The sequence below is a fragment of the Phyllobates terribilis genome, unplaced genomic scaffold (assembly GCF_046119375.1).
Source record: "Phyllobates terribilis strain yellow unplaced genomic scaffold, ASM4611937v1 Scaffold_259__1_contigs__length_2703414, whole genome shotgun sequence".
Taxonomy (NCBI): Eukaryota; Metazoa; Chordata; class Amphibia; order Anura; family Dendrobatidae; genus Phyllobates; species Phyllobates terribilis.
Window position 1 is genome coordinate 2,276,150 of NW_027363019.1, and position 26,826 is coordinate 2,302,975.

Genomic DNA, 26,826 nt, shown 5'->3' on the forward strand with positions numbered 1-26,826 from the left:
TTACAGTTTCTTTCCTGTATGACTTTCCTCATGTCTAACAAGATACGATTTATTTACAAAAGATTTCCCACATAGTGAACATGAATACGGCTTCTCCCCTGTGTGACTTCTCTCGTGCATCACAAGACTTAATTTACTTGTGAAGGCCTTCCCACATTCCAAACATGAAAATGGCTTTTCTCCTGTGTGAATTTTCTGATGTTTAATAAGATTCCTTTTATCTGTAAAGCATTTCCCACATTCTGAACATGAATATGGCTTCTCTCCTGTGTGAATTCTCTCATGTCTAACACATTTTGATTTCTCTGTAAAGCATTTCCCACATTCTGAACAGGAATATGGCTTCTCTCCTGTGTGAGTTTTCTGATGTCTAATAAGAGTCTTTTTATCAATAAAGCATTTCCCACATACTGAACATGAAAATGTCTTTTCTCCTGTGTGAATTCTCTCATGTATAACACAAATTGATTTATATGTAAAGCATTTCCCACATTCTGAACAGGAATATGGCTTCTCTCCTGTGTGAATTCTCTCATGTCTAATAAGAGTCCTTTTATCATTAAAGCATTTCCCACATACTGAACATGAAAATGGTTTTTCTCCTGTGTGAATTCTCTGATGTATAATAAATCTTGATTTATCTGTAAAGCATTTCCCACATTCTGAACATGAATACAGCTTCTCCCCAGTGTGACTTCTCTTGTGCAACACAAGACTTAATTTACCTGTGAAGGACTTCCCACATTCCGAACATGAAAATGTCTTTTCTCCTGTGTGAATTCTCTCATGTTTAACACAATTTGATTTATATGTAAAGCATTTCCCACATTCTGAACAGGAATACGGCTTCTCTCCTGTGTGAGTTTTCTGATGTCTAATAACAGTCCCTTTATCTGTAAAGCATTTCCCACATACTGAACATGAAAATGGTTTTCCTCCTGTGTGAATTCTCTGATGTGTAATAAATCTTGATTTACATGTAAAGCATTTCCCACATTCTGAACATGAATACGGCTTCTCTCCTGTGTGAATTCTCTGATGCGTAATAAGATTCCTTTTATCTGTAAAGTATTTCCCACATTCTGAACATGAATATGGCTTCTCTCCTGTGTGACTTCTCTGATGTGTAACAAGATTATATTTCTTTGTAAAGCATTTCCCACATTCTGAACAGCAGTATGGCTTTTCTCCTTTGTGCTTTCTTTGTGTCTGAGCTGAGCTTTTAGTTAGTTGCTTGTCACACTGAAGTCTTGTATCCACTTCGTCACCTGGAATAGTGGTAACAATGTGAGATTGCTCAGGAGATGATTCCTCATGATCAGGAGGATTATAAGAAGGTGAAGTGCTGTGAAGTCCAGGAGGTGCAGGAAGGGTGATGAGGTTTCCTCCATTAGACTGCTTCATGATATCTTCTTTTTTACAATTTAGTGATGAACCGTTATTCCCACAAGGATTTCCTATAAGGAGGAAAGATAGAAAAAAAATCACATCTAATCTACAACACAAAAGGGATTTCTAAATGTATTTTCTGGATCTCACAATGAAGACCCTCGTCAGTGAAAGTACCGGTAATAAGGAAGACAACTACATGCCATAACATTAACACAATGACGGGTAAAGTGAATGACACTTATAATCTGGTGACATTGGCACAAGTCAGGGGTGGCAGAGATTAGACAGCAAATAGACAGTTCTTAAGGGAACCTGTCATCAGGATTTACCCCCTTAATGTACCACCAGTGCCATTTCACTCTCTCAAGCTTCCTATCTCGCCCTCAGTGTAGAAAAGTGTCCACGCAATTAACAATGGAGTTTTAATCTTATATTACCGTATGCAAATGACATTGACTAATCACAAAGGTGGGCCTCATAAAGGTGGCCACCGTAATCATGTCCACAGTATGCCTAAGGACTAGTGTTGAGCGAGTATGTTGATTAACCCTTTCGGCGAGTATGCTCGGGCCGAGCACCGAGTATTTATAGCTGCTCGGTGATATGATTGAATCCCTCCCATGTGCATGATTTGCGACTGTTTGACAGCTTTATTACATGTGAGGAATGTCTATTTCTTACACATTCCTCACATGTAATAAAACTGTCAAACAGTTGCAAATCATGCACACGGGAGCGATCTAACCTTATCACCGAGCAGCTGTAAATACTCGGAGCTCGGCCCGAGCATACTCGGACAGAACATACTCGCTCAACCCTACTAAGGACATGATACGAACCTTTAGAAGAATGAAATAGCACCGAAATCATATTACAGGGTTAAATCCTAATTACAGGACCCAGGGGAGTCCTTCTCCCAATGTCTGAGAAGAAAAATCTACAGAGGTAGAAAGTGGAACGATTCCAGTATGTGAGCAACCTGTAGTGCAAATGGGCCTCCATGTCTCCTCTGGAGCCTCCTTATTCCATTAACCACCCTACACCACGGATCCTTCTTATCCCCTGGAGCCTCCCTACACCACGGATCCTCCTTATCCCCTGGAGCCTCCCTACACCACGGATCCTCCTTATCCCCTGGAGCCTCCCTACACCACGGATCCTCCTTATCCCCTGGAGCCTCCCTACACCACAGAGCCTCCTTATCCCCTGGAGCCTCCCTACACCACAGAGCCTCCTTATCCCCTGGAGCCTCCCTACATTACTTGGTCTATATGCAGCTGAACCTACTGCACATGTGATACATCCGCCCCGGCCCAAAACACTAAATATATGTCCTTAAAAATTATGTTTAAAGGGAAACTGTCCGTTCCCTGTGCCCCCAGAACCCGCAGCAGCTGTGTCTGTAGATATAAACTCTCCGCCTATCATCTCTATTACATTAAACACACAAACAGATCTTTAGAAAAAGTATTGTATTTCTAAAGTTTATGATATGTAAATGAGGCCTTTGACTTGTCGATGAGGAGTTCGTGACCCGAGTAGTCGTCCCACTTAGCATGTCATCACGGCTTTGGGGGCTTGAGAACATGACAAACCTACCGCATGCGCGCGGCTTCTCCTCCTCACTGCATTGAGCCTCTGACGCCGGGTGTACGCGTCCCATTACTGAGATAGGAGAGGACGGTCACTACTGGTCAGAGTCCATGTAGATGGGAGGAGCTCGGCCTCTAGCCCCGCCCTCCTCTCCCCTCCCCCTACACAGAATCTTATCAGGAGCGGCCGTCACCTCCAATCTCAGTGATGGAACAATGTTTCCTAACTGAATAGAGATTTTACCCCGGAACCGAGAATCCTGAGACGGAAGAAGAAATACGCAGATTTCTGTGGAGACTCCGGGGACAAAGTCTCCTGTTTCCATCTCGTCTATTCTTACAATTCATGAAGTTTATTCCTCTTATTCTTGTGTAATAAAGACTGATCAGGACGTTGTGTATATTATATGGGAACAATGAGGAATACTGTCACCATGTAACAATACATCGCTTATGGTTTATGGCCGCCAGGATTTGGTAACACAAAAATGTCTGAAAAGAAACAAAGTATTTATTGTAGAAAAGTCCTAAAAGAAAATGAAATAAATATATTGTTATTGGCTTGGATTAGTTGTATTACCGCAGTTACAGCGACCCTCCACCCTGGGACTGAACACTACACATTTCCCTGTACAGTCCCCTATGGGGTCCTCTGCCCTCCGCTGCCCCCTCAGCTCAGATCGGTGGTCCCTTCCCCCGGCTTCCAGGATGGCCAGTGCAGTGGTATGGGGAGTGCAGTAATACGTCTACCCCACCCTCCCCTGCCTTTCCTGTGCTGTGACCTATGGGGCAGCGCCACATCCTATTAATCTCCCAGCAGTCTGCGGGGCGTCACCAGTTACAGATGTATTCTGCACCTGCTTTCATTGCTCCTGTTTGTCTTTGGTAACCTTGTCTGGCTTCCATAATACCCCGGGATGACTTAGGCCTCCATCTACAGGACCATTCTTACTCGGCTTCCTGATTCTGACCTCGTCCCGCTTCTTGATTGTCTAGCACCTGCCATCTTTGGATCTGATCTGACATGTCGGCCTTCTTCTGCCAGCTCGCTCTACCAGCCAGCACTACTATGTGGAGCAGCCCCGGTGTCTGTGCTGTAACTCCAGATCACTGTACAGTGGTGAAAAGATGGAAGCCGGGAAACCTCTGGGACCGGCTGTATGGAGACTGTGTGTAAGCGCCTTATTATTAGGAACTGCCAGGTTTCCTCCATCGGTTCACTGTTACAGGAGGCAGATGGAGGACACAAGGAAGGGAGTCTATATATGATAACCGTATAGTCACTTCTCAGTCTCAGGGTGGACGGTCGTTTTATCACTCAACTTGTGCAGCTCATGAAGAGAGAAAAATTCTAAAAAATAACAGCAGAATAAAGATGATAAAGTAACAAGATGAGAAAAACAACTCATCCCCCACAAAAAAGCTCCTCATACAGCGAGGTCAGTAATGAGAAATAAACCATCAAGAATGGAAGAAACAATCCAACAGAGGCCGGACAGACATCTGTCTGAGATGGTGAGTCCTGCATTGAGCAGGGGGCTGGATACGGGGACCCTGGAGGTGGTCCCCTCCAACCAGAACATTCTAGGATTGTAAGTTGTTTGGTCATTTTATCTGTAAATAATTTCCCCCATTATCGGCCTTACAGATACATTATTCTATTAATTTTTAATTTTTTTTTTTTTTTCACTTTCTCGTCCTCTCATTTCCGGAGTCATAATGTTATTGGTCACTAAGCTGCGCAGTTCTCCTGCTATTCACCCTATAAATGTAAGAAAATACTGACAACTGGGCGTTACCATTGTTCCCCTACATTGTCCAATCAGCGCTGAGTGTCAGAAGTGTGGGGACACATGTATGGAGAACGGTGACACCCGGTTATCATGTCATTCATAAATGTCGGAGGAACGGCCGGGAATCTGAGCAGCAGTTTCTTTCTTTGGTAACAATTCTTGTCGGAAAAAGAATTTCATCCAATTTATTGGTAAAAAACAAAAAAACTTAAAACTTTCGGAACCTGGATGAGGACGTCTTCTCACCTTCTTTTGGTAATTTATGTATTTTACTGTTGGAAGAGAATTATTTATTCACGTTAGAGGCTCAAATGGGGGGACGATTCCTAGACGACATCTTGTTTGTCTGGAGAGACCGAGAGTGAAGATTCTTCTAAAGGGACGTTCCCAAAATCACAATGTGCTCTTATAATAAAGTACACCCTGGTTATTGTGAATATAACCCCTGTATAACATGTGGCCTGTCCTGCACATATCACCCCCTGAGTATGCCCCCCAGGATCTATATACCCAGCAGTTGAAATTGTAACCAATACATACCGAGGAGCCACATGTTATATACTGGGGGGTGGGACAGGGCTGGATGTTATATACTGGGGGGTGGGACAGGGCTGGATGTTATACACCGGGGGGACAACAGGGCCTGAAGGAGAAGCCAGAATGCAGTGATTAATGCGTGTGGCCCAATACTATTCTCCATATAGTGAATCTCTCCATATTACAAGATTCACCATAAATGAGACGCTGACAGGGGATATAATCCGTGCATGGTGAAGGGCGCCCCCTCTGGGTAGTATTTAGTCTCCATGTTTATACGTTGGTTGAACCAGAACTCAAAAACCGACATGATGTAAGATAACGACACCTCTAGATGCGGCCATCGCAGCTGTTTGTAGATACGAGCTCCTAATCCCTTTTATGATGAAGCAATTCTCCACCCGGCACAGAGGACTAAACATCTGTCATGTACTGTCACCTACCTGGTGGCCTCCGCTTGCCTCCGACTGAGACCTGTGTTCTGGTCGTCCTACATCCAAGATGGCCTCCATAGTGGCAGAGGGACGACAGCCGTATGTCTGACCCACACATCCATAGCACGGCACTTACTGACTTACCATAGGGGTCTTCATGCCACCGGGCGGCCGGCCTGGATGAGGAGGGACCAGAACGCCGGCCTCAATGTAGGAGGCAGTGGGAGGCAAACAGAGGCGACAGGTAGGACGACTCTACATGTGACATGTGTCGTCACTCGTCAGCACCAGGCAGAGGCTGCTACATCCCCGAGATCCATAGGACGGGGAGATTCATTACCTGGAGCACAAGCTCAGTCATTTATATGGCAGCAGGGACTTGTGTAAGGAAAATATGGACGTAAAGGATGGAAAGAATATTATAGAAGGTGAAGGAAAACTAATATGTGCTTCCTAAATCATTAAGAAGAGGTGTGAAGGCGGCCCCGGTATTCATCAGTCCACAGCCGGACTCTACAGAAGCAGCCGCGCCATCACCGGACGCTTCTGCTGTGATGAGGACAACGGATAAAGCTTCACTGCACCGGAGACTTCATACAATATCACACACCGGTCATCATCATCATCACACGCCGGTCATCATCATCATCACACGCCGGTCATTATTACACACCTGTGGAAACATCTACCGGAATCTCCTCCTTCCCGTCACTCACACACGGCTGATCCCCCCTCGTCATCGCTTCTTCTTCTGTCTCGTCCTTCACTTTATTCTTAGTTGGATCTTCCTCCTGATATATCAGATGTAACAATCAGCACAATACAAGAAACCACCAAAATCTGTGACATCTATGACCTCAATCAGAACTGTCCCCTATACACAGAGCCGGTACAGGGCTCAGCACAGTCTACCTGATGACTCTCCGGGACATTGTGATTCTCCTCTGGACAGTCCTGGGAATACAGAGGACGTGGATATCTCTCTGGTGGATTTCTCCTCCTGAATCCATCTGTAGGAAACACACAGTGACGGAATAGATTGTGTCATGTGTGGCAAAGTCACTGGTAAAGTGATAGAGGGAAGATATATTTCACGGAGGCTATTAGCTTCTGTGAATTGAAATCATGAAATTTGCTCCAACATGTTATTTGCTTAAAGAGGTTAAACTTCCATGTTAAAAGGGAGTGTTTTTTGTGAATGATCATTGTGAAGGGTGGGAGGTCATTCACCATATCTCCATCTCAGAGTGTGGTTTTTGGTTTAAATACAAGTCCTACTGAGGCATTCAGTGTTCAGTGTCTGGAGAAGCTAGCTCCAGAGAGGATCTTGTGTTTGTTTTTCCTGAACCATATGGAGTTGCTGAACTCTCAGAAGGTGGATCCCTGCTATCACAAAGACTGTGCTTTTGTGTTACCATTTTGCTTTGTTTCCTGTTTTGGCCAAAGGGCCGTGATTTCTTTTATGGACTCAGTGTTGGTTTATGCTGCATTTTAATAAACCAACGAGAACTTTTTGGCCAAAGGGCCGTGATTTCTTTTATGGACTCAGTGTTGGTTTATGCTGCATTTTAATAAACCAACGAGAAGTTTTTAAAGAAACAGTGTACCTGTGTCTACCTCCGTGTGAGCGATCTACCACACATGTTATGATGAAATTATGGGAGTAGTAGTAGGTGACCACAGAACAGACATGACAGTCTCCCCTCCTCACCCTGCTGATCGGCCCATATTGCGGTCGCCTCTTGTGCTCCATGTATAACCTCAACCTTAATATCAACCAGATCTTCACCCTAAAAATAAAAATGTAAGATGAGCTCAGGTCCCATCACTTCATGGTCAGATGTTGTGGGGACTTCAGTGTCATCTACCTGATGATCCTCCGGGATGTTGTGATTCTCCTCTGGACAGTCCTGTGAATACAGAGGACGGGGACATCTCTCTGGTGGATTTCTCCTCCTGGATCCATCTGTGGAGACACACAGACTGAATACATGACCTGCCGTGTATCAGTCTATATATGAGACTTGTCTCTCAGAACTAGTAATTCTATGTTTATGCATCAGGGAATAAATTACATTGTTGTGGTCCTCACCACCGGTACCAAGGAACCAGCACATTGTGGCCTCAAGTATGAAGTGATAATCAGCGAGGCCAAAGCCTAATGCTCTCTGCTCTGCACCCGGAGGATGAGGACCCTGAGGAGAGGGACAGAGAAGACCCTCGTCAGTCAGATGGAGCAGCCGTACTAAGAAACACAACTTCTCCAAGTTTCGTCTCCAGGGATGGAACCACAGAGGAGCTGGAGAAAGCTCCACATTTCTATCCATCGGGTTCTTCTCTCCTAATTCACTGTATGGAGATTGGGGGAAGGACGGTGACCATTTACCAGTGATTATATTTTGAGATCTCATGATGTCACCATGAGGACACGGCCTCCCTCCTGGACAGGATCCTCTGGGATCACTAAGAGGAGAGAACCTTCCGTTCTATTAAAAGACGAGTTACCGCTTTCTTATTCTTCTTTAAATAGAGATAACTCTCAACATCCGCCTCGATATAAACACTAAAATAGGCAGCAAGTGTGCAAAAAGATCTGTGTTTGTCTCTGAAGGAGGAAAAAAGGGCACATGTACGGCGGACGGATGAAGTCACAGAACCCGGAAGGACGGTGTTGTGGGGAGCACCCGGTACACAGCGGTTAGCACCTATCAATGTGTAGAAAGGACAACTAGAGAGCCGGCACCGGGGTCATGGGCGCTTACTGATGCACACGGGGAGCCAAGGAGAGATTGTCTGGTCAGACTCCACAGAAAACCTCCATAATACATATTCTTCTGACAAACATCCCTTTAACCCCTTCACTCTCGCGTCTGTTTTCACCTTCCTGACCGGGCCAATGTTTTACAATTCTGAGCACTGTCACTTTATGGAGGTAATAACTCTGGAGCTTCAATGGATCCCGCTGATTCTGAAACTGTTTTTTCGTGACACATTGTGCTTCATGTTAGTGGTAAATTTAGGATTTGGCTTTTTTTTTGCGTTTATTTATGAAAATATCGAAAATTTTACGAAAAAAAATGTTGGACTTTTAATTTTTATGCCTTTTAACCAGGTATGTATTAACTATTTTGTACGGTATAACTAACATTTACCACATGTCTACTTCACATCATATTTATTTTTTTTGTTAAAAGTTTAATCAGCAATTTCTTATTTTTCAAACAAAATTTACAAAACCAATTTTAAGTTTCCTCCGTTCTCCCCCTTTTGCATTTTAAGTCTGCAGTCCTGCTCCCCAATACTTATATCTATGGCCAGTTTGACGTCAATCAGCCGTTACTAACATGTCGCATTTAAGGGATCGCACTCATCGGGTGAAATAAAATTGGTCGGATCTTCCTGAACAGTAGGATGATTGTCTTGCGAGTACGATGCGACTTCTCTCACCTGTCTCGCATCTGTATGACATCCGTATCAAACGCGTTTATAACATCAGCTTTTACAGACGGTCATTCTCTGACATTTCAGGCTAATTTTCTAACTAATAAAACATTTTTTATAGATCTAGAAAGATAGAAATGAGTCAGTGAGATATATCATCAGGGCAGGGCGTGTGGAGCTGCTGTACATGGATTTAGCTAATAATTAAAGAATTTAAAGTAAAAAAAGCAAAGGGGGAAAGCGGACAGCTGATGCTTATAGTCTGGGAAGCGGGTAATAAACATTAATTAACATAGATCTTCCCAGGGGATTAATATTAACATCTGCGTAGCCTTTACTGGTTATTAACAAGGGGTGACCCCCTCCCAAAAAAATGATGTGGGGGGCCCCTTCTATTTTTAATAACCAGAAAAGGCTAGGCAGACAGCTGCAGGCTGGTATTAATAGCCTAGGAAGGGGCCATGCATATTGTACCCCCTCCCAAACTAATAACATCAGCCTGCAGCCGCCCAAAAAATGGCGCATCCATTAGCCTCGGCTCTTCCCACTTTCCCTGGTGCAGTGGCAAATGGGATAATAATATTGGGGTTGATGTCAGCTTTGTAATGTCAGCTGATCTCAAGCCCAGGGTTAGTAATGGAGAGGCGTCTACAAGACACCCACATTACTAACCCCCATCAGTTTAAGTAAAAAACACACACACAGAGCAAAGTCCTTTATTTGAACAAAACACTTCCCGACCCTTTTACCCATTTAATAATATCCAAAGAAAAATAATAAAAAAACAAAGTCATCCTCAACTGTCAGCAGATAATCCATACTGATGATGTCCCGTGACGAACTCCAGCTCTGCTACATCTGTATGGTGTGTTGAGCGATGGCTCGGCACGCCAGCCAGGACACACTGGTCAGTGCAGCGAGCAGTGACGTCAGTAAGGTGAGCAGAGCTCATCGGCTATGAACTCCGGTGACCTTAGTCAGAGCAGCGCTAGACACTGCAGGAGAATTTTCACGCTACTGGCTTGCTGAGCAGTCACATCAAACAATCCAGATGTAGCACGGCTGGGGATTTTTGTTGGACAGCATCACATAAGGATTATCTGCGGACAGGTGAGGATTATTTTGTAATTTAATTTGATTTTTATAAAGGGTAAAAGAGGGTCTGGGAGTGTTCATTTCAATTAAAGGACTTTGCTCTGTGTGTGTGCTTTTTTAACTAAACTTACGGGGTTAGTAACGGGGGTGTCTTATAGACGCCTCTCCATTACTAACCCCTGGGCTCAAAGTCAGCAAACATTACAAAGCTAACATCAACCCCAATAGTATTACCCCACTCGCCACCGCACCAGGGCAAGTGGAAAGAGCCGAGGCTAGGCGCCAGAAATGGTGCATTTTATGGATGCGCCAATTCTTGGGCAGCTGAGTGCTGGTGTTCTTGCACTGGGAGGGGGACAATATCCAATTCCCTGGCTATTAATATCAGCCGGCAGCTGTCTGTTTAGCCTTTGCTGGTTGGGTCCCTGGTTTCCTGCACTGCTGGTAACATTACCATTATGTCTATCTATTGTGTCCTATTGCACTTGGTCTGTTGATGCTTATTTGTATCACCTTTGCCCAGCATACTGACTGAACCTATCACTTTATATGTTTATTACTATATCCTTTATGTCTATGAGGTATAATGCTTACTTGTGATAGTGTTTCTCTAGTCAGAAACTTTTTCATTCTAATGATATAAATAACTGATATTATATATTACTTATGTGATGTATAGTATGGACCTTTACGCATTAGTATACTCTCTAACATATAATTGGACCCATATTTCGTATTTACTTAATAGGATAATTTCACCTTTGGTCTGGGCCTTAGATGTAGCAGTGCAGTACACCAAGCTTTATATCCAGGTATACCACCATTGTTCTTCCTGAACTGGTACCTCACTTTTTGTATATATTGTATTTGTATATGAATACATATGGTATTCCTCTATATGTTTTTTTTATTTGTTAATAATAAAGATATATTTTTAGCCCTTTGAAGAAAACGCTTCATCTCTTTAGTGACAGTAATTAACAGAGGCTGAAGTTACAGTTCTATCCAAAGGCTTAACCTTCTCCCCGACAATTGAGTTTGACGTTCATAGAACTTCATTAGATGTGAATAAATTTGTGAGAACTTTCACTTTGCGTTGTCATTTCATGGTCAATGAACAGAATGAGAACATGGAGAACTCGTTACAAGAAGTTTCTCATGATGATGTTCCCAATAGAACTGGAACTTTTGATGAACAGGGTTCACTTCTTGATCATAAAACTCCAGCGATTCAACACAACAGACAGTTACTTTCAATCGTTTGTTATAAAAAAAAAATCTCTATTACTATCCGGTCAAGTCTCGTCCACCAGTCTTGGATGTTTTCTAGGAAATGATTGAAGATGAACTACTTACATTAAAAAGGAACACAAAATTTCAAGGACAGAAATATCATAATCTAATGATATCAGAGCAACGAGCTCTGAAAGAACTTAACGAGAACTCTGACCTCCTCATAAGGAAAGCAAAGGACGATCCGCTGTTATATTGAATGTGGGACTTTATGAAAAATTCCATTGGGAAATCTGCAGACAAAATGTGACCGATGCTCTAAGGAAGGTGAAAGATTCTGAAAGAAGCCACCGAGGACGAAGACTCAAGACTGATGAAGACGACAGCGGAGAAACCGCGACTCACAGATCAGAAGAGAAGAATCAGGGAATGAAAGCTGTGAGAAAATGTAGAGAAAACCAGAGCAAATCTGGAGAAAAATCATCTATTATAGGACGAGGCCGAGAGACGCCATCACATCCACCGGAGCCAACAAGAGTCTCCTCTCACCTGGTGATGTCAGAGGCCGGAGCTCCTCCATCATCACCTCCTGGTACCGATCCTGGTGTCCTTCTAGATACTCCCACTCCTCCATGGAGAGATAGACAGCGACGTCCTGACACCTTATAGGAACCTGACAACAACGACACCACCATCACCCAGAATCCTCCAGTGCTGTCCTGTATAATGTCCCAGCAGTCACCTCTCCGCTCATCACCCAGAATCCTCCAGTGCTGTCCTGTATAATGTCCCAGCAGTCACCTCTCCAGTCATCATCCAGAATCCTCCAGTGCTGTCCTGTATAATGTCCCAGCAGTCACCTCTCCGCTCATCACCCAGAATCCTCCAGTGCTGTCCTGTATAATGTCCCAGCAGTCACCTCTCCGCTCATCACCCAGAATCCTCCAGTGCCGTCCTGTATAATGTCCCAGCAGTCACCTCTCTGGTCATCACCCAGAATCCTCCAGTGCCGTCCTGTATAATGTCCCAGCAGTCACCTCTCCGCTCATCACCCAGAATCCTCCAGTGCCGTCCTGTATAATGTCCCAGCAGTCACCTCTCCGCTCATCACCCAGAATCCTCCAGTGCTGTCCTGTATAATGTCCCAGCAGTCACCTCTCCGGTCAACCCCCAGAATCCTCCAGTGCTGTCCTGTATAATGTCCCAGCAGTCACCTCTCCGCTCATCACCCAGAATCCTCCAGTGCCGTCCAGTATAATGTCCCAGCAGTCACCTCTCCGGTCACCATCCAGAATCCTCCAGTGCTGTCCTGTATAATGTCCCAGCAGTCACCTCTCCGATCATCACCCAGAATCCTCCAGTGCTGTCCTGTATAATGTCCCAGCAGTCACCTCTCCGCTCATCACCCAGAATCCTCCAGTGCTGTCCTGTATAATGTCCCAGCAGTCACCTCTCCGGTCATCACCCAGAATCCTCCAGTGCCGTCCTGTATAATGTCCCAGCAGTCACCTCTCCGGTCATCACCCAGAATCCTCCAGTGCTGTCCTGTATAATGTCCCAGCAGTCACCTCTCCGGTCATCACCCAGAATCCTCCAGTGCCGTCCTGTATAATGTCCCAGCAGTCACCTCTCCGGTCATCACCCAGAATCCTCCAGTGCTGTTCTGTATAATGTGTCACCCTGGCCTGGATGCCACAAAATGTATTAAAGCTGTGTCTGAGAGCAAGGGGGAGGTTCTCTCGTCAGGGGAACATTAGCATGCAATGCCTCCTGTCTCAGGCCAGTAGGGGGAGCTGGCTGCCCCTATAAAAGCTGGTACTGGGGGCAGGGTTAGAGAGAACTGGATGACCTGTCTCAGCACTGAAACGTGTCCCAGAGTGGAGCAGGGACAGAAAGTTGATTGCACCTAAGAGGAAGTGTGGCAGCAGGAGAGCCACAAGCCAGAGACAAGAGGCGATGAGAGCCTGTCTTGGCAGAGAAAAGACTTAACTTTACCAGACTTTGGTGTCTGAGGCTGGGAGGATTCCACATTCTCCAGCAGATAACCAGTCTGCAAGGGACTGTACATTCCTTGGCCTAAGAAGCCTGGAGGCCCTGCCACAACCGAAGGGACCAGTAAAGCCGTACAAGGCTGGGAGCAGAAAGGAACCCACGTCGCAGGCCATACAGGCGAGAAAACACGGAAAGCTCGGAAACGTGGGCTGTTACCCTATAAGGAGGAGATAGCCAGAAGGAGCGCAGAAAGCACGGTAGGCCTACACCCTCACCCTGACCAGGGCCAATTTCCCCGTTGCTCTCAGACATCCAGGTCCCCTCCTAGCTGGGACTGTTTGTGGGTCAGTTTACCTGTTTAGTAAAGACCCTGGACTGCAACCTGTTGTCTGTGTGCTCCTTGCTCCTCCAGCACTACCGGCACTGGAACTCTCACTACCATCACTCCCACCATCCACCACACTGCCCTGGGGCCGCACTCTTCCCGTGGGGAGTCACACCATCCCTAGCTGCACACCTCATCAGCCCCAGCTGTCTGCATGCAGCGGCGGTTCCTAATAACCGCAATCCACGGGTGGCGTAGTCGGACATTATCAATAGTGCATAGCAGACTACCACTGGCCTGACCACCCTGAGCCACGGAACCGGGTTGCCACTACTACCCCCATCGTTTCCTATTGCCCGGATCCGAGTGCCCCACGGCCCAGGGGGCGAGTCAGCTTTGGCGTAGTCGGCAGGATTTCGTGCCCGCAACCACCGGGTACTGCGTGCCTGAAAAAGACTTTTGTAACTTACCTGTGGCGAAGTTTCCCGCCGTCCGGAGTCGTTTCCCGCCATCCGGAGCCGATTCCCGCCATCAGACGCCATCTTGGACCGTTTCCCGCCGTCTTCTGCCGTCTTCCCGCCATCCGCAGCTGCTTCCCGCCATCGGACGCCATCTTCAGGACGCCGCGCGGGAAGAAGAGGGGCGTGGACGTCAAAACCGCGCGAGATCCGAAGCTCCGCCCCACGCACCGACGCTGCGCAAGGTCCTGGAAGGGAGAGAGAGCGACGCTGACGTCATCAGGACGCGACGCCAGGTCCTCGTCCATAGCAGCAGCAGCGGAGCCGTGGCCTACAGAAGAGGATCGTCGGAAGGTAGGCCACGCTTAACTAGGGGGGAGGAAGATGTCGGACACAGAGGCCCCCACTACCACCAACGCAGCTGCAGCAGCGGTGATGCCCTTTTCCCTGCCCTACATCCCTGGAGTGGCCTGGCTGCCCAAATACTCAGGGGAGCCCCATGCCCTAACTGACTTCAAGGAAAGGCTATACAGTTTGTTCCACGTTTACCCCCTGACAGAGGAACAGAAGGTCAGCATATTAACAGGGCAGTTAACTGGCGCAGCCCAAAGGGAGGTAAAATCATGGCCCACTGAGGAGAAAAGGACTGTGAAGGGTATTCTGGCCCGGCTGCGGGGTACCTTTGACACAGGTACCTCCGCTGAGATTAAAATGAGGTTCTATGGATGTAAGCAGCGGGCACAGGACAGCATCAGAGACTATGCCCTAAATCTGCAGGAAGCCTTGAGGGCTATTCAACAAACTGACCCTGGCAGTGTGCAGGAAAAGGATAAGCTGCTAACAGAACAATTCATAGAAGGACTGCTGTCTAGTGCCCACAGGGCCCAACTGCGCCTCATGTTCTTTCAGAACCCCGACCTGACCTTTGCCCAATTTAAGGACAGGGCCATAAGGGTGCTCCGTGAATCTGCAACCAGTGGCGCTATAAACCCCCGGCGCCCTGCTCTCACCTACCACCAGGAGGCGGCACCCTCCTCTATGGACCCCGTGGGGGCTGATGCAGAGGCCCTGAACCAAGCCCTGTCGAAAGACCTGCACCACCAAGTCCAGGAGCTGACCAGGAGCGTCGCGGCGTTGACCAGGACCGTCCAGGCGTTGCAAGTGGACCCGTCAAGACCCATCGAGCTGGCTTCAAGTCCGGAGGATGTCCCGTGGCGTCGACAGAGGAGGATCCCGTCGTTCCGAGGGAGGCCCACAGACCGCTACGCAGAGGATGGACAGCCCATTTGCCGTCGATGCAACCAGCCCGGACACATTTCCAGGTACTGTAATTTAAACGGGTCCAACCTGGGGCAGAGGGCCAACCCCCAGGCATAAGATCACCAGGCCCTTATAATTGGCGTGATAAGTATGTTGGGGGGCGCCCGGTTTTACCCGTGGTGCTGGACGGTATCCCCATGAGCGCCTTGCTGGATACTGGGTCGCAAGTAACCACTATCCCTTATGTACTTTTTAAGCAGTATTGGACTGATGCTGATATCACACGGTATCCAGACAGTAACTTGAGCATCATCGCCAGTAATGGCTTACCCGTGCCGCAGATGGGGTTCAAGGAGATGACCATTAAAATTGCTAAAGTTGAACTGCCGGCACAGGGAGTGATTATTGTGGACATTGACCGTCGTGAAAGTCACCCTAAAATAACTGTGGGTACTAATGTAATTGAAAATTGTCTTTCAGAGGTAATTGTAATTCTACAACAGGTGGCGGTGAATGCTAGTTCCAGCCAACAGAGAGTCCTCAACAAGGAGATAAAAGCCCTGATGAGACGGCAGCAGGTAGAACTGTCTGGTGGTGAGATCGGTAGCGTAAGACTGAGTGACCCATTCCCCATTTCCATGCCTCCCAAAAGTGAAATGATGATCTAGTGTCGGACTGCAATCGGGTTGAGAGGTAGAGACTACCAAGCCATGGTAGAATCCGTGTACTCAGACAGCAGGCCCACCATTTTGACAGCCCGGGGGGTGGTTGATGTCCGTCATGGGAGGGTGCCCGTCCGCATCCTCAACATTGGGGAGAGGGAAGTACACTTACCCAGGTACGCTACACTCGCCAAACTCTTTGTTGTCGAACACCAAGCTATCAGGGCCGTGGAAGCCTTGCCTCCATCTCCACAGGCGGAGGGTAATGGCTCCCAGAAACAAAAGGAGGACTGGTGCCAGAAACTCCATGTGGGTGCTGACTCCACTCCCCTGCACCAAAAACAAGGAGTCTACCGGGTGGTACAGGAGTACGAGAGAGTCTTTAGTAAGCACCTGCTAGACTTCGGCAGAGTAAAAGAGATAGAACACCACATCCCCACAGGGAGCCACCCACCAATAAAAGAGAGGCACAGACCTGTACCCCCTGCACATTATCAGAACGCAAAGGGCATGCTAAGAGAGATGAAAGAAGCTGGGGTTATTAGAGACAGCTGTAGCCCCTGGGCAGCCCCCTTGGTTCTGGTCAAAAAGAAAGACGGCACCATGAGAATGTGCGTCGACTATAGACAAATCAACCGTATCACCCACAAAGACGCATATCCGCTGCCTAGAATAGAGGAGTCTTTAGCCGCACTAAAATCAGCTAACTTCTTTTCTACTTTGGACCTTACTAGCGGGTACTGGCAGGTTCCTATGGCAGAGGCTGACAAGGAGAAGACCGCCTTCACCACCCCGATGGGACTGAGTGAGTTCAACTGTATGCCTTTCGGGCTCTGCAACGCACCAGGGACCTTCCAGCGGCTGATGGAATGCTGTCTAGGGCACCGAAACTTCGAGACGGTCCTCCTTTACCTGGACGACGTGATCGTCTATTCAAAGACCTACGAGGACCACCTAAAGCACCTGGCCGAGGTGTTCGAAGCCCTGGCAGGCTATGGCCTGAAGGTGAAACCATCGAAGTGTCACCTGCTGAAACCAAAGGTCCAGTACCTAGGGCACGTGGTAAGCGCGAAAGTAGTGGCCCCCGACCCTGACAAGGTCACGGCAATCAAGAGCTGGCCAAGCCCCTCGAACATCAAAGGGGTGAGACAGTTTCTCGGGTTGGTAGGCTACTACCGAAGGTTCATCCCCGTTTCACCAAGATGGCAGCTCCTATGCAGGACCTCCTGATCGGACAGTCTAAGTCCAGGAGCCAAAAGCCGCCCTTCAAGTGGGATAAACCGGAAGAGGAGTCCTTCCGCCAGCTAAAGATGGCCCTCACAGGGGACGAGATCCTGGCCTACCCTGATTATGGCCAGCCTTTCATTCTCCACACAGATGCCAGTAATGTGGGACTGGGAGCCGTACTGTCCCAAAACCAACGGGGCAGAGAACGGGTGATCGCGTACGCCAGCCGGAAGCTGAGACCCACTGAGAGGAACCCGGAGAATTACAGCTCCTTCAAGCTAGAATTCTTGGCAGTGGTGTGGGCCGTGACGGAACGCTTCAAGCATTACCTGGCCTCCGCAAAGTTCACCGTGTACACGGACAACAATCCGTTGACACACCTGGACAATGCAAGACTGGGTGCCCTGGAACAGCGGTGGATGGCCCGTCTCTCCAACTATGACTTCGTGATCAAGTACCGGGCAGGCAAAACCAATGCCAACGCAGACGCCCTGTCGAGGATGCCTCACTTACCTGAAGGTGACGAAGACCCAGAAGAGCTGGAGGAGGTAGAACTCCCCGCGTTTCACCGATATGGAGCCGCTCAACACTCTCACCGCGTGAAGGAGGAGGATCTAACAACTGTGATGATGAATCCCCTACCTCACCACAGCTGGGCCGAGACCCAAGATAGTGACCCTGCAGTCCGCCTGGTGAAAGATCTGCTGACCCGGGAAGACGCCCGCTTAGATCCAGATGCCCCAGAGGAAGTCAAGCAGCTATGGAAGGAGAAGAGCAAGCTGTTCCTCTACGAAGGCAAGTTGTGCAGAAGGATTGTCAACCACCGGACGCATGAGCTGACCTGGCAAGTCGTGGTCCCAAGGAGGGATGCAGCTATGGTCCTGGGGGCTTACCATGACAGAGCGGGACACTTCGGTTGGAAGAAACTGGAGTTCCTACTAAGAGGAAGATTCTTTTGGGTCGGCATGAGAGGAGCTGTAGAAAAATGGTGCAGAGACTGTGGCCCTTGTCACCTAAGGAGGAAGGACCGTGCCAGCCAGAAGACACCCTTGAGGCCCATCGTCACCACGCAGCCTCTGGAGCTGGTAGCTCTGGACCATGTCAAATTGGCTCCAAGCCGGTCCGGATACATCTACGCCCTGACAATCGTGGACCACTATTCCCGTTTTCTAGTGGTGGTCCCGGTAAAGGACTTGACAGCCCAAACAGAGGCCAGATCAGGGTCCAGCGTTCGAAGCTGAAATCTTCCAGGAGTTCTGCAACCTCTATGGCTGTAATAAGATTCGTACAACGCCTTACCACCCCCAAACCAACGGGATGTGTGAGAAAATGAACAATATAGTCATTGATCTCCTGAAGACGTTGCCCCTGGAGGAACGCAGCCTGTGGCCAGAAAAACTGCCGGACCTGATAGACATGTACAACAATATCCCGGTGAATGCTACAAACTGCACCCCGACTTACCTGATGCGAGCTAGACCAGGTAAGCTGCCCGTAGACCTGGAGATGGGAGTCCTAATACCTGAGGACACCGCCCCGGATGCGGACTGGGATACGGAAAGGCAACGGCAGTACAAGAAGGTACAGGAGAGTGTGGAGAAGAGCCTGGCCCAGGTGAGAGAGAGGCAAGAAAGACTTTTCAATCAACACGCCCCTGCTGGTCCCCTAGAACCTGGTGAGCAAGTCCTAAAGTGAAAAAGAAGGCTACATAAGTTGGACGACCAGTGGGAAAGGGAACCCTACACCGTACTGCAGTCTGACCACAACAACCCAAAGGTGTGCGTAATCACCAAGGACGGAGGAGAAACCACTAGTGTCGTCTCCAGAGACCACCTCAAAAGGTGCCCCGAGCAACTCTGTAGTGCAGAAGAAGATCAGAGTGACCTTGAACCCGCAGAGGACAAGGAAGAAATGATCAGCACCGTTCTCGGAGAGTTCCCTCAGTCCTGGACTCGCATAAATGATGCCATAGTGGTACCCGTCCTGCATTTCCTGCAACCGGCACAGCAACAACCAACACCAGAGCCGGAAGGTGAAGAGGAGCAAGCGGTTCCAGAGGCAGAAGAGCCTGTACCAGCAGCCCAGGAGAGTCAACCCTCTGCTGACAGTGAGCCTGCCATGCCTGCGGTAAGCCAAAGAATCCGCAGACAGCTGCCTGCCCTACCTGTACACCCAGCTGGCACCTGTACCCCTAATGCTAGTAGGGAAAGCCAGGTTGGTCCACCACCAGACAGTGGGCTACGTAGGTCAACCAGGAGCACAAAGGGGCAGATACCCGCTCGCTGGAGAATATAGAGCGCACTAAGATTGTAAATAACCCTGTTACCAAATGTTGAATTGTTTGCCAAGTTACCTGCGTGATTATTAATAGCGTGTTTCAGTTTCTTGCAGTTACCGTAAGGACTCAAAGGTTATGGACTTTTTATAACCGGGACCTTGTATGGACTGCGTTCAGAGCCTAACCCAGGAATGAACTAAGACTGTAAAGGACTTGGGGTAGGACAGACCCCCACCTGGTTAAGGCTCCCCGTTGTGTTGGTGATATGGACGCCCGGTCACAGACCACATTGTGACCTTAAGAACTCAATTTGTGCATCATCTGTCTATTAATGTTTTATTGTTATGCATATTGTCTTTGTTTACTGTTTAGTCCCGGAGTACTAAATTTCACTAGGGGGGAATGTGTCACCCTGGCCTGGATGCCACAAAATGTATTAAAGCTGTGTCTGAGAGCAAGGGGGAGGTTCTCTGGTCAGGGGAACATTAGCATGCAATGCCTCCTGTCTCAGGCCAGTAGGGGGAGCTGGCTGCCCCTATAAAAGCTGGTACTGGGGGCAGGGTTAGAGAGAACTGGATGACCTGTCTCAGCACTGAGACGTATCCCAGAGTGGAGCAGGGACAGAAAGTTGATTGCACCTAAGAGGAAGTGTGGCAGGAGGAGAGCCACAAGCCAGAGACAAGAGGCAATGAGAGCCTGTCTTGGCAGAGAAAAGACTTAACTTTACCAGACTTTGGTGTCTGAGGCTGGGAGGATTCCACATTCTCCAGCAGATAACCAGTCTGCAAGGGACTATACATTCCTTGGCCTAAGAAGCCTGGAGGCCCTGCCACAACCGAAGGGACCAGTAAAGCCGTACAAGGCTGGGAGCAGAAAGGAACCCACGTCGCAGGCCATACAGGCGAGAAAACACGGAAAGCTCGGAAACGTGGGCTGTTACCCTATAAGGAGGAGATAGCCAGAAGGAGTGCAGAAAGCACGGTAGGCCTACACCCTCACCCTTACCAGGGCCAATTTCCCCGTTGCTCTCAGACATCCAGGTCCCCTCCTAGCTGGGACTGTTTGTGGGTCAGTTTACCTGTTTAGTAAAGACCCTGGACTGCAACCTGTTGTCTGTGTGCTCCTTGCTCCTCCAGCACTACCGGCACTGGAACTCTCACTACCATCACTCCCACCATCCACCACACTGCCCTGGGGCCGCACTCTTCCCGTGGGGAGTCACACCATCCCTAGCTGCACACCTCATCTGCCCCAGCGGTCTGCATGCAGCGGCGGTTCCTAATAACCGCAATCCACGGGTGGCGTAGTCGGACATTATCAATAGTGCATAGCAGACTACCACTGGCCTGACCACCCTGAGCCACGGAACAGGGTTGCCACTACTACCCCCATCGTTTCCTATTGCCCGGATCCGAGTGCCCCACGGCCCAGGGGGCGAGTCAATAATGTCCCAGCAGTCACCTCTCCGGTCGTCACCCAGAATCCTCCAGTGCTGTTCTGTATAATGTCCCAGCAGTCATCTCTCTGGTCATCACCCAGAATCCTCCAGTGCCGTCCTGTATAATGTCCCAGCAGTCACCTCTCCAGTCATCACCCAGAATCCTCCAGTGCTGTCCTGTATAATGTCCCAGCAGTCACCTATCCGGTCATCACCCAGAATCCTCCAGTTCTGTCCTGTATAATGTCCCAGCAGTCACCTCTCCAGTCATCACCCAGAATCCTCCAGTGCTGTCATGTATAATGTCCCAGCATTCACCTCTCCGGTCATCACCCAGAATCCTCCAGTGCTGTCCTGTATAATGTCCCAGCAGTCACCTCTCCAGTCATCACCCAGAATCCTCCAGTGCTGTCCTGTATAATGTCCCAGCAGTCACCTCTCCGCTCAGCAGCTCAATCATCTTGTTGCTGAGCTCTAGGATCTTCTTCTTCTTCCTCTCATGTATCGGGGGGTGCGGGGGAGGCTCTGTGATGGGGCCCGGGCTCCGCCCTCCTGACTCCTGGAGATGGATGATGGGAGTCACACCCTCCCCCGGTGTCTTCCTCACTATTGTGTAATCCTGTGTATGGAGAAAAGTGGTAAAACACAAAACCCCAGAGAGATAATGAAATAGTTGTGGCTTTCTAACCCAAAACCTAATTACAGGTTCCTATTAACACTTTCACCCACGAGACTGTTTTCACCTTTCTGATTAGGCCAATTTTTTCAGTTCTTATTAGTTTGACTTTAATTTTGATCAAAATTACACAGTGACCCTATTTGGGCCATGTGTGAACACGCTCTTGCATGCTGCATGTACACTCATGTATATTCCAGTTAATTTCTTTAGTTTTTTTTTTCAGTTAAAGGGGTCCTCCCATCTCCAAGATCCCATCCCAATATGTAGTAGGTGTAATAATAATAATAATATTAGCAAATACCTTCAATTAGAAATGTAGTATAGTATTTTTGGTTCGCTAGCTCTCTTACCCCATGTGCAGGCATAGCAGGACCTTAGGTATCCATGGTTATGACCACTAGCAGCTAGCCAACTAACTGTGATTTTATCAGTGGACGTAACCATGGATACCTAAGGTCCTGCGATGCTCTGCACATGAGGTAAGTGGCGAATCAAAAATACTATACTACATTTCTAATTAGAGGCATTTGCTAATATCAGCTGAGGGCTGATATTATAGCCTGGGAGGGGGCCTATAACCTTGGCCCCTTTCTAGGCTATTAATATCAGGTCGCAGCTGTCCGCCTAGCCTTTGCTGGCTCCAATTTATAGGGGGACACTGTCATTTTTTTTTTTGGTCCCACTATAGAATGGACAGTAAAGGCTAAGCTAACTGCTGCGGCCTGATAATAATAGCAAGGGAAGGGGCCATGATCCTTGGCTACTTCCCAGACTATATCAGCCCTCAGCCGTCTGCTTTCCCTCTGCTGGTTATTAAAAATACACGTGAACCCACCCATTTTTTTTTTTTAAATACATTGAAATGTAAGATTATTATACAGCATATGCGTGACCAAGCATACATTGAAATGGGTCTGTGTGCGTTTCCGGTATGTGTGGAAAAAGTCATCACCATTCGTACCGGAGATTCTGACGTGTGAAAGAGCCATAATTGGATACTGGGTGAGGAGTGTGTGTGTGTGTGGGGGGGGGGTGCCCATGTATACACACGCGTACATATCTGCATAGAGTATGTATGTGTATATATATTTTTTATATATTAATTACAGGTACTGCAGTTCTTGTGGCATCCTGAATACTTCAAAAATGGTGAATAGGGGTTTGACTAGGAAATGACATTATTGGCCTTTTTTTTCCCCCATTAACTTTATTTTGCTTCAAAAACGCTTAAAAAACGCATTAAAAAGCGTCAAAAACACACATAGAATCCGCATGCATTTTTCTGGCAAGGAGATGCAGAAATGGTCAGGAAAATTTCTGCTTCATTTCTGCATCGTGGGCACATAGCCTTATTCACAAGCGGTAGGGAGCTGAGGTACAGGATGACACTCATGGTTGAATATTGTTGTGCACCTGCAGACAGGCAGATCCTGGAAACCTCTGGTTTCATCAAATCTGAATATTTCTTCCTCAGCGCTGTGCTCTGTTTCTGCCCTGAGGTAATTCTTCCTAATATGAAGACTATCAGCTCCCCTTATTGTGTCTGTCCCCTTTTTAAGCGCAGCAGTCAGGGAGAAGGTAGGTAACTCCTTCACCTACAAAATGGCTTCCTCTTCTCAAAATGTCTGACCACCAACTGCCTCTTCAATCCTTAACTACCTCACAGGATTTAACTCCTCCCACTCCCATGTGACTGTTAGAGCTGCAGTCATTGGCTGACTGCCCAGAGGTGTTTTTCCAGAAGCTTCTGCGTATTAAACAGAGCTGGGTCACATGATCAAGCCTGTTAGAGGAAGATTAACCCTTTTTGTGCTGCCTGTCAGCAGGTCTCACAATTTATATAAAATGCAGTTTACACAAAAAAACACAGCATTTATATGAAACACACTATATATCCGGTATCCCATAGGGATAGGATCTTGGAGATGGGAATACCCCTTTAATTCTTCTGAATATTAAGTTATATCATTAATATTAACCCCCTTTACCCCCAAGGGTGGTTTGCACGTTAATGACCAGGCCAATTTTTACAATTCTGACCACTGTCACTTTATGAGGTAATTACTCTGGAACGCTTCAACGGATCCCCCTGATTCTGAGAATGTTTTTTCGTGACATATTGTACTTCATGATTGTGGTAAAATTTCTTCGATATCACTTGCGTTTATTTGTGAAAAAAATGGAAATTTGGCGAAAATTTTGAAAATTTAGCAATTTTCAAAATTTGAATTTTTATGCCCTTAAATCAGAGAGATATGTCACACAAAAGAGTTAATAAATAACATTTCCCACATGTCTACTTTACATCAGCACAATTTTGGAAGCAAATTTTTCTTTTATTAGGGAGCTATAAAGGTTAAAAGTTGACCAGCGATTTCTCATTTTTACAACAAAATTTACAAAACCATTTTTTTAGGGACCACATCACATTTGAAGTCACTTTGAGGGGCCTTTATGACAGAAAATACCCAAAAGTGACACCATTCTAAAAACTGCACCCCTCAAGGTGCTCAAAACCACATTCAAGAACTTTATTAACCCTTCAGGTGCTTCACAGGAATTTTTGGAATGTGGAAGAAAAAAATTAACATTTAACTTTTTTCACAAAAATGTTACTTTAGACCCAATATTTTTTATTTTCGCAGGGGTAACAGGAAAAAATGGACCCCAAAATTTGTTGTGCAATTTCCCCTGAGCACACCGATACCCCATATGTGAGGAAAAACCAATGTTTGGGCGCACGGCAGGGCTCGGAAGGGGAGGAGCGCCATTTGACTTTTTGAATGTAAAATTTGCTTGAATAATTAGCGGACGCTAATTATTATTATTTAGTGAATCCTGCTTTGAGCAGGGGGTTGGACCAGATGACCCAGGAGGTCCCCTCCAACTCTACCATTCTATGATTCTATGACGCAATGTTGCGTTTGGAGAGCCCCTGATGTGCCTAAACAGTGGAAACCCCCCACAAGTGACACCATTTTGGAAACTAGACCCCTCAAGGATTTTATTAAGGGGTATAGTGAACATTTTGAACCCAGAGGTACGACACAGAATTTGATAATATTAGGTCATCATATTGAATAAGTTGTCATTAGTGCTCGCTACATGATTTTGCATCAGGTACTCGGGTATGCACCATGTATCGCGGGTGCTCGAGTCCCCGCTCGCATGTTTCATGGTTATTAGACACCCAAAAAAAAACATGCGGGGATCGCTCGTGCATGGCAGGCAATCCCCGCGAGGTTTTTTTGGCCACAATGCATATGGGGTGGAGACTCGAGCACCCGCGATACTCAATGCATACCCGAGCACCTGATGCAAACTCAAGTAGCGAGCACTGACGCTCGACACTAGTCGCCATATCGTCATCTTTTGTTTTTTAATTTTGAAAAAAATCCCAACGCCATCACAACCCTAACCCCAGCCCTAACCCTAGCCTAACCCTAGCCTAACCCTAACCCTAGAGTTTATTTTTTACGCCGTTCCTCGTGTGGTATAAGTGATTAAACGACTTTATTCTTCGGGTCGGTGCGATTACAGCGATACCAGAATCATATCGGGTTTTTATGACTGACAGCTGTCACACACAAAAAGACGCATTTTTGTAAAATCTAGTTTTTGCATCGCCATATTTTAAGAGCTATAATTTATCCATATTTTGGCCGACAGTCATGTGACAGCTTGCGGGATGAGTTGACGTATTTATTGGTGCCATTTTCAGGCACGTGACATTTTTTGATCACTTTCTATTCCAATTTTTGGGAGGCAGAATAAACAAAAACAGAACTTACAGAAAAAAATTTTATGTTTTTTTTTATTCTGTTCCGCGTGTGGTAAAATTGATAAGGCAGCTTTATTCTTCGGGTCAGTACGTTTACAGCGGTACCACATTTATAGCATTTTTCTATGTTTTGGCGCTTTTACACAATAAAAGCTATTTTATAGAAAACAATTTTTTTTTGCATCGCTTTATTCTGAGAGCTATAACTTTTTATTTTTCGGCTGATGGAGCTGTATGGCGGCTTGTTTTTTTGCGGGACAAGATGGTGTTTTCAGCGATACCATTTTTATTTACATTCGCCTTTTTGATCGCGTGTTATTACCTTTTTTGCTTGGCGCTATGGTGATAAAGCATTGTTTTTTGCTTAGGTTTTTTTTTTTTTTTTTACCATGTTCACTGAAGGGGTTAACTGGTGGGACAGTTTTATAGATCGGGTCGTTCTGGACACAGCGATACCAAAAGTGTACTTTATTTATTTTTATGTAAATATGTGTATTTAATTAATAATTTTTCCTTTCTTTGTTGTTGTTTTTTTAAAATGTTTTTACAAATTTTAAAAACTTTTTTTTTTTCACTAATTGACCTTGTCTCTGGACGGGACATCAACTTTTCCTGCCCGGATCGCTGATCTAATACTCTGGATTGCTTGCATCAGGTGCTGCATGTACGGTGAATGTCATGAAGAGGTTAAATGGAATCTGTCACCAAGTTATTGCCACTGACTGGCAGCTTTCTGCCTATGCACAGTGTACAGAGAGCGGCCAATCAGGGCTGTGGGTGGAGCTATACAGAGCTCACAGCACTACTAGAGCTACAGCAGAAAAAACAGGGATTTCATCAGAACTGCAGCGAGCAGCACAGTAAGCGACCGATCACTGGAATCAGGGTCTCTGCCCCCACATCATGATGCTCTCATAACAGATAGATGTTGGAGTAGTTACATAACACAATAAAGCTGATAGAAATGTAGAGGAGTTACCTCTCCGCTCAGCAGGGAGATGATCTCCAGGGTGAAGTGTAATAATCTTCTGGTGGTCTCGTCCTCGTCCATCCTCGGGGTCATTCAGGAGAAGGAGGGATGAAAACTGGATCAGCTGGAGGGATCTCGTCCTGCCGGCTGATAACAGAGAGCAAGAGCTGCACACAACCAGGACGGAGATCTGCATTGAGAGCTAGAGGACCTGTGGTGACGTCACCGCCATGTGATCA

The 26,826-nt window shown here is 47.0% G+C and overlaps 1 protein-coding gene across 1 annotated transcript; it reads right to left on the reverse strand.

Annotated features, from left to right (window-relative positions):
- LOC141219298 (uncharacterized) lies at positions 1 to 26,826 on the reverse strand. Its single transcript, XM_073666066.1, has 6 exons — positions 26,597 to 26,826; positions 21,550 to 21,776; positions 9,196 to 9,206; positions 6,661 to 6,758; positions 6,422 to 6,539; positions 1 to 1,457 (listed from the first exon to the last, which is right to left on the reverse strand). The coding sequence occupies exons 1-6, from the start codon at positions 26,678 to 26,680 to the stop codon at positions 1 to 3; spliced, it is 1,995 nt and encodes a 664-aa protein (XP_073522167.1). The 5' UTR covers positions 26,681 to 26,826.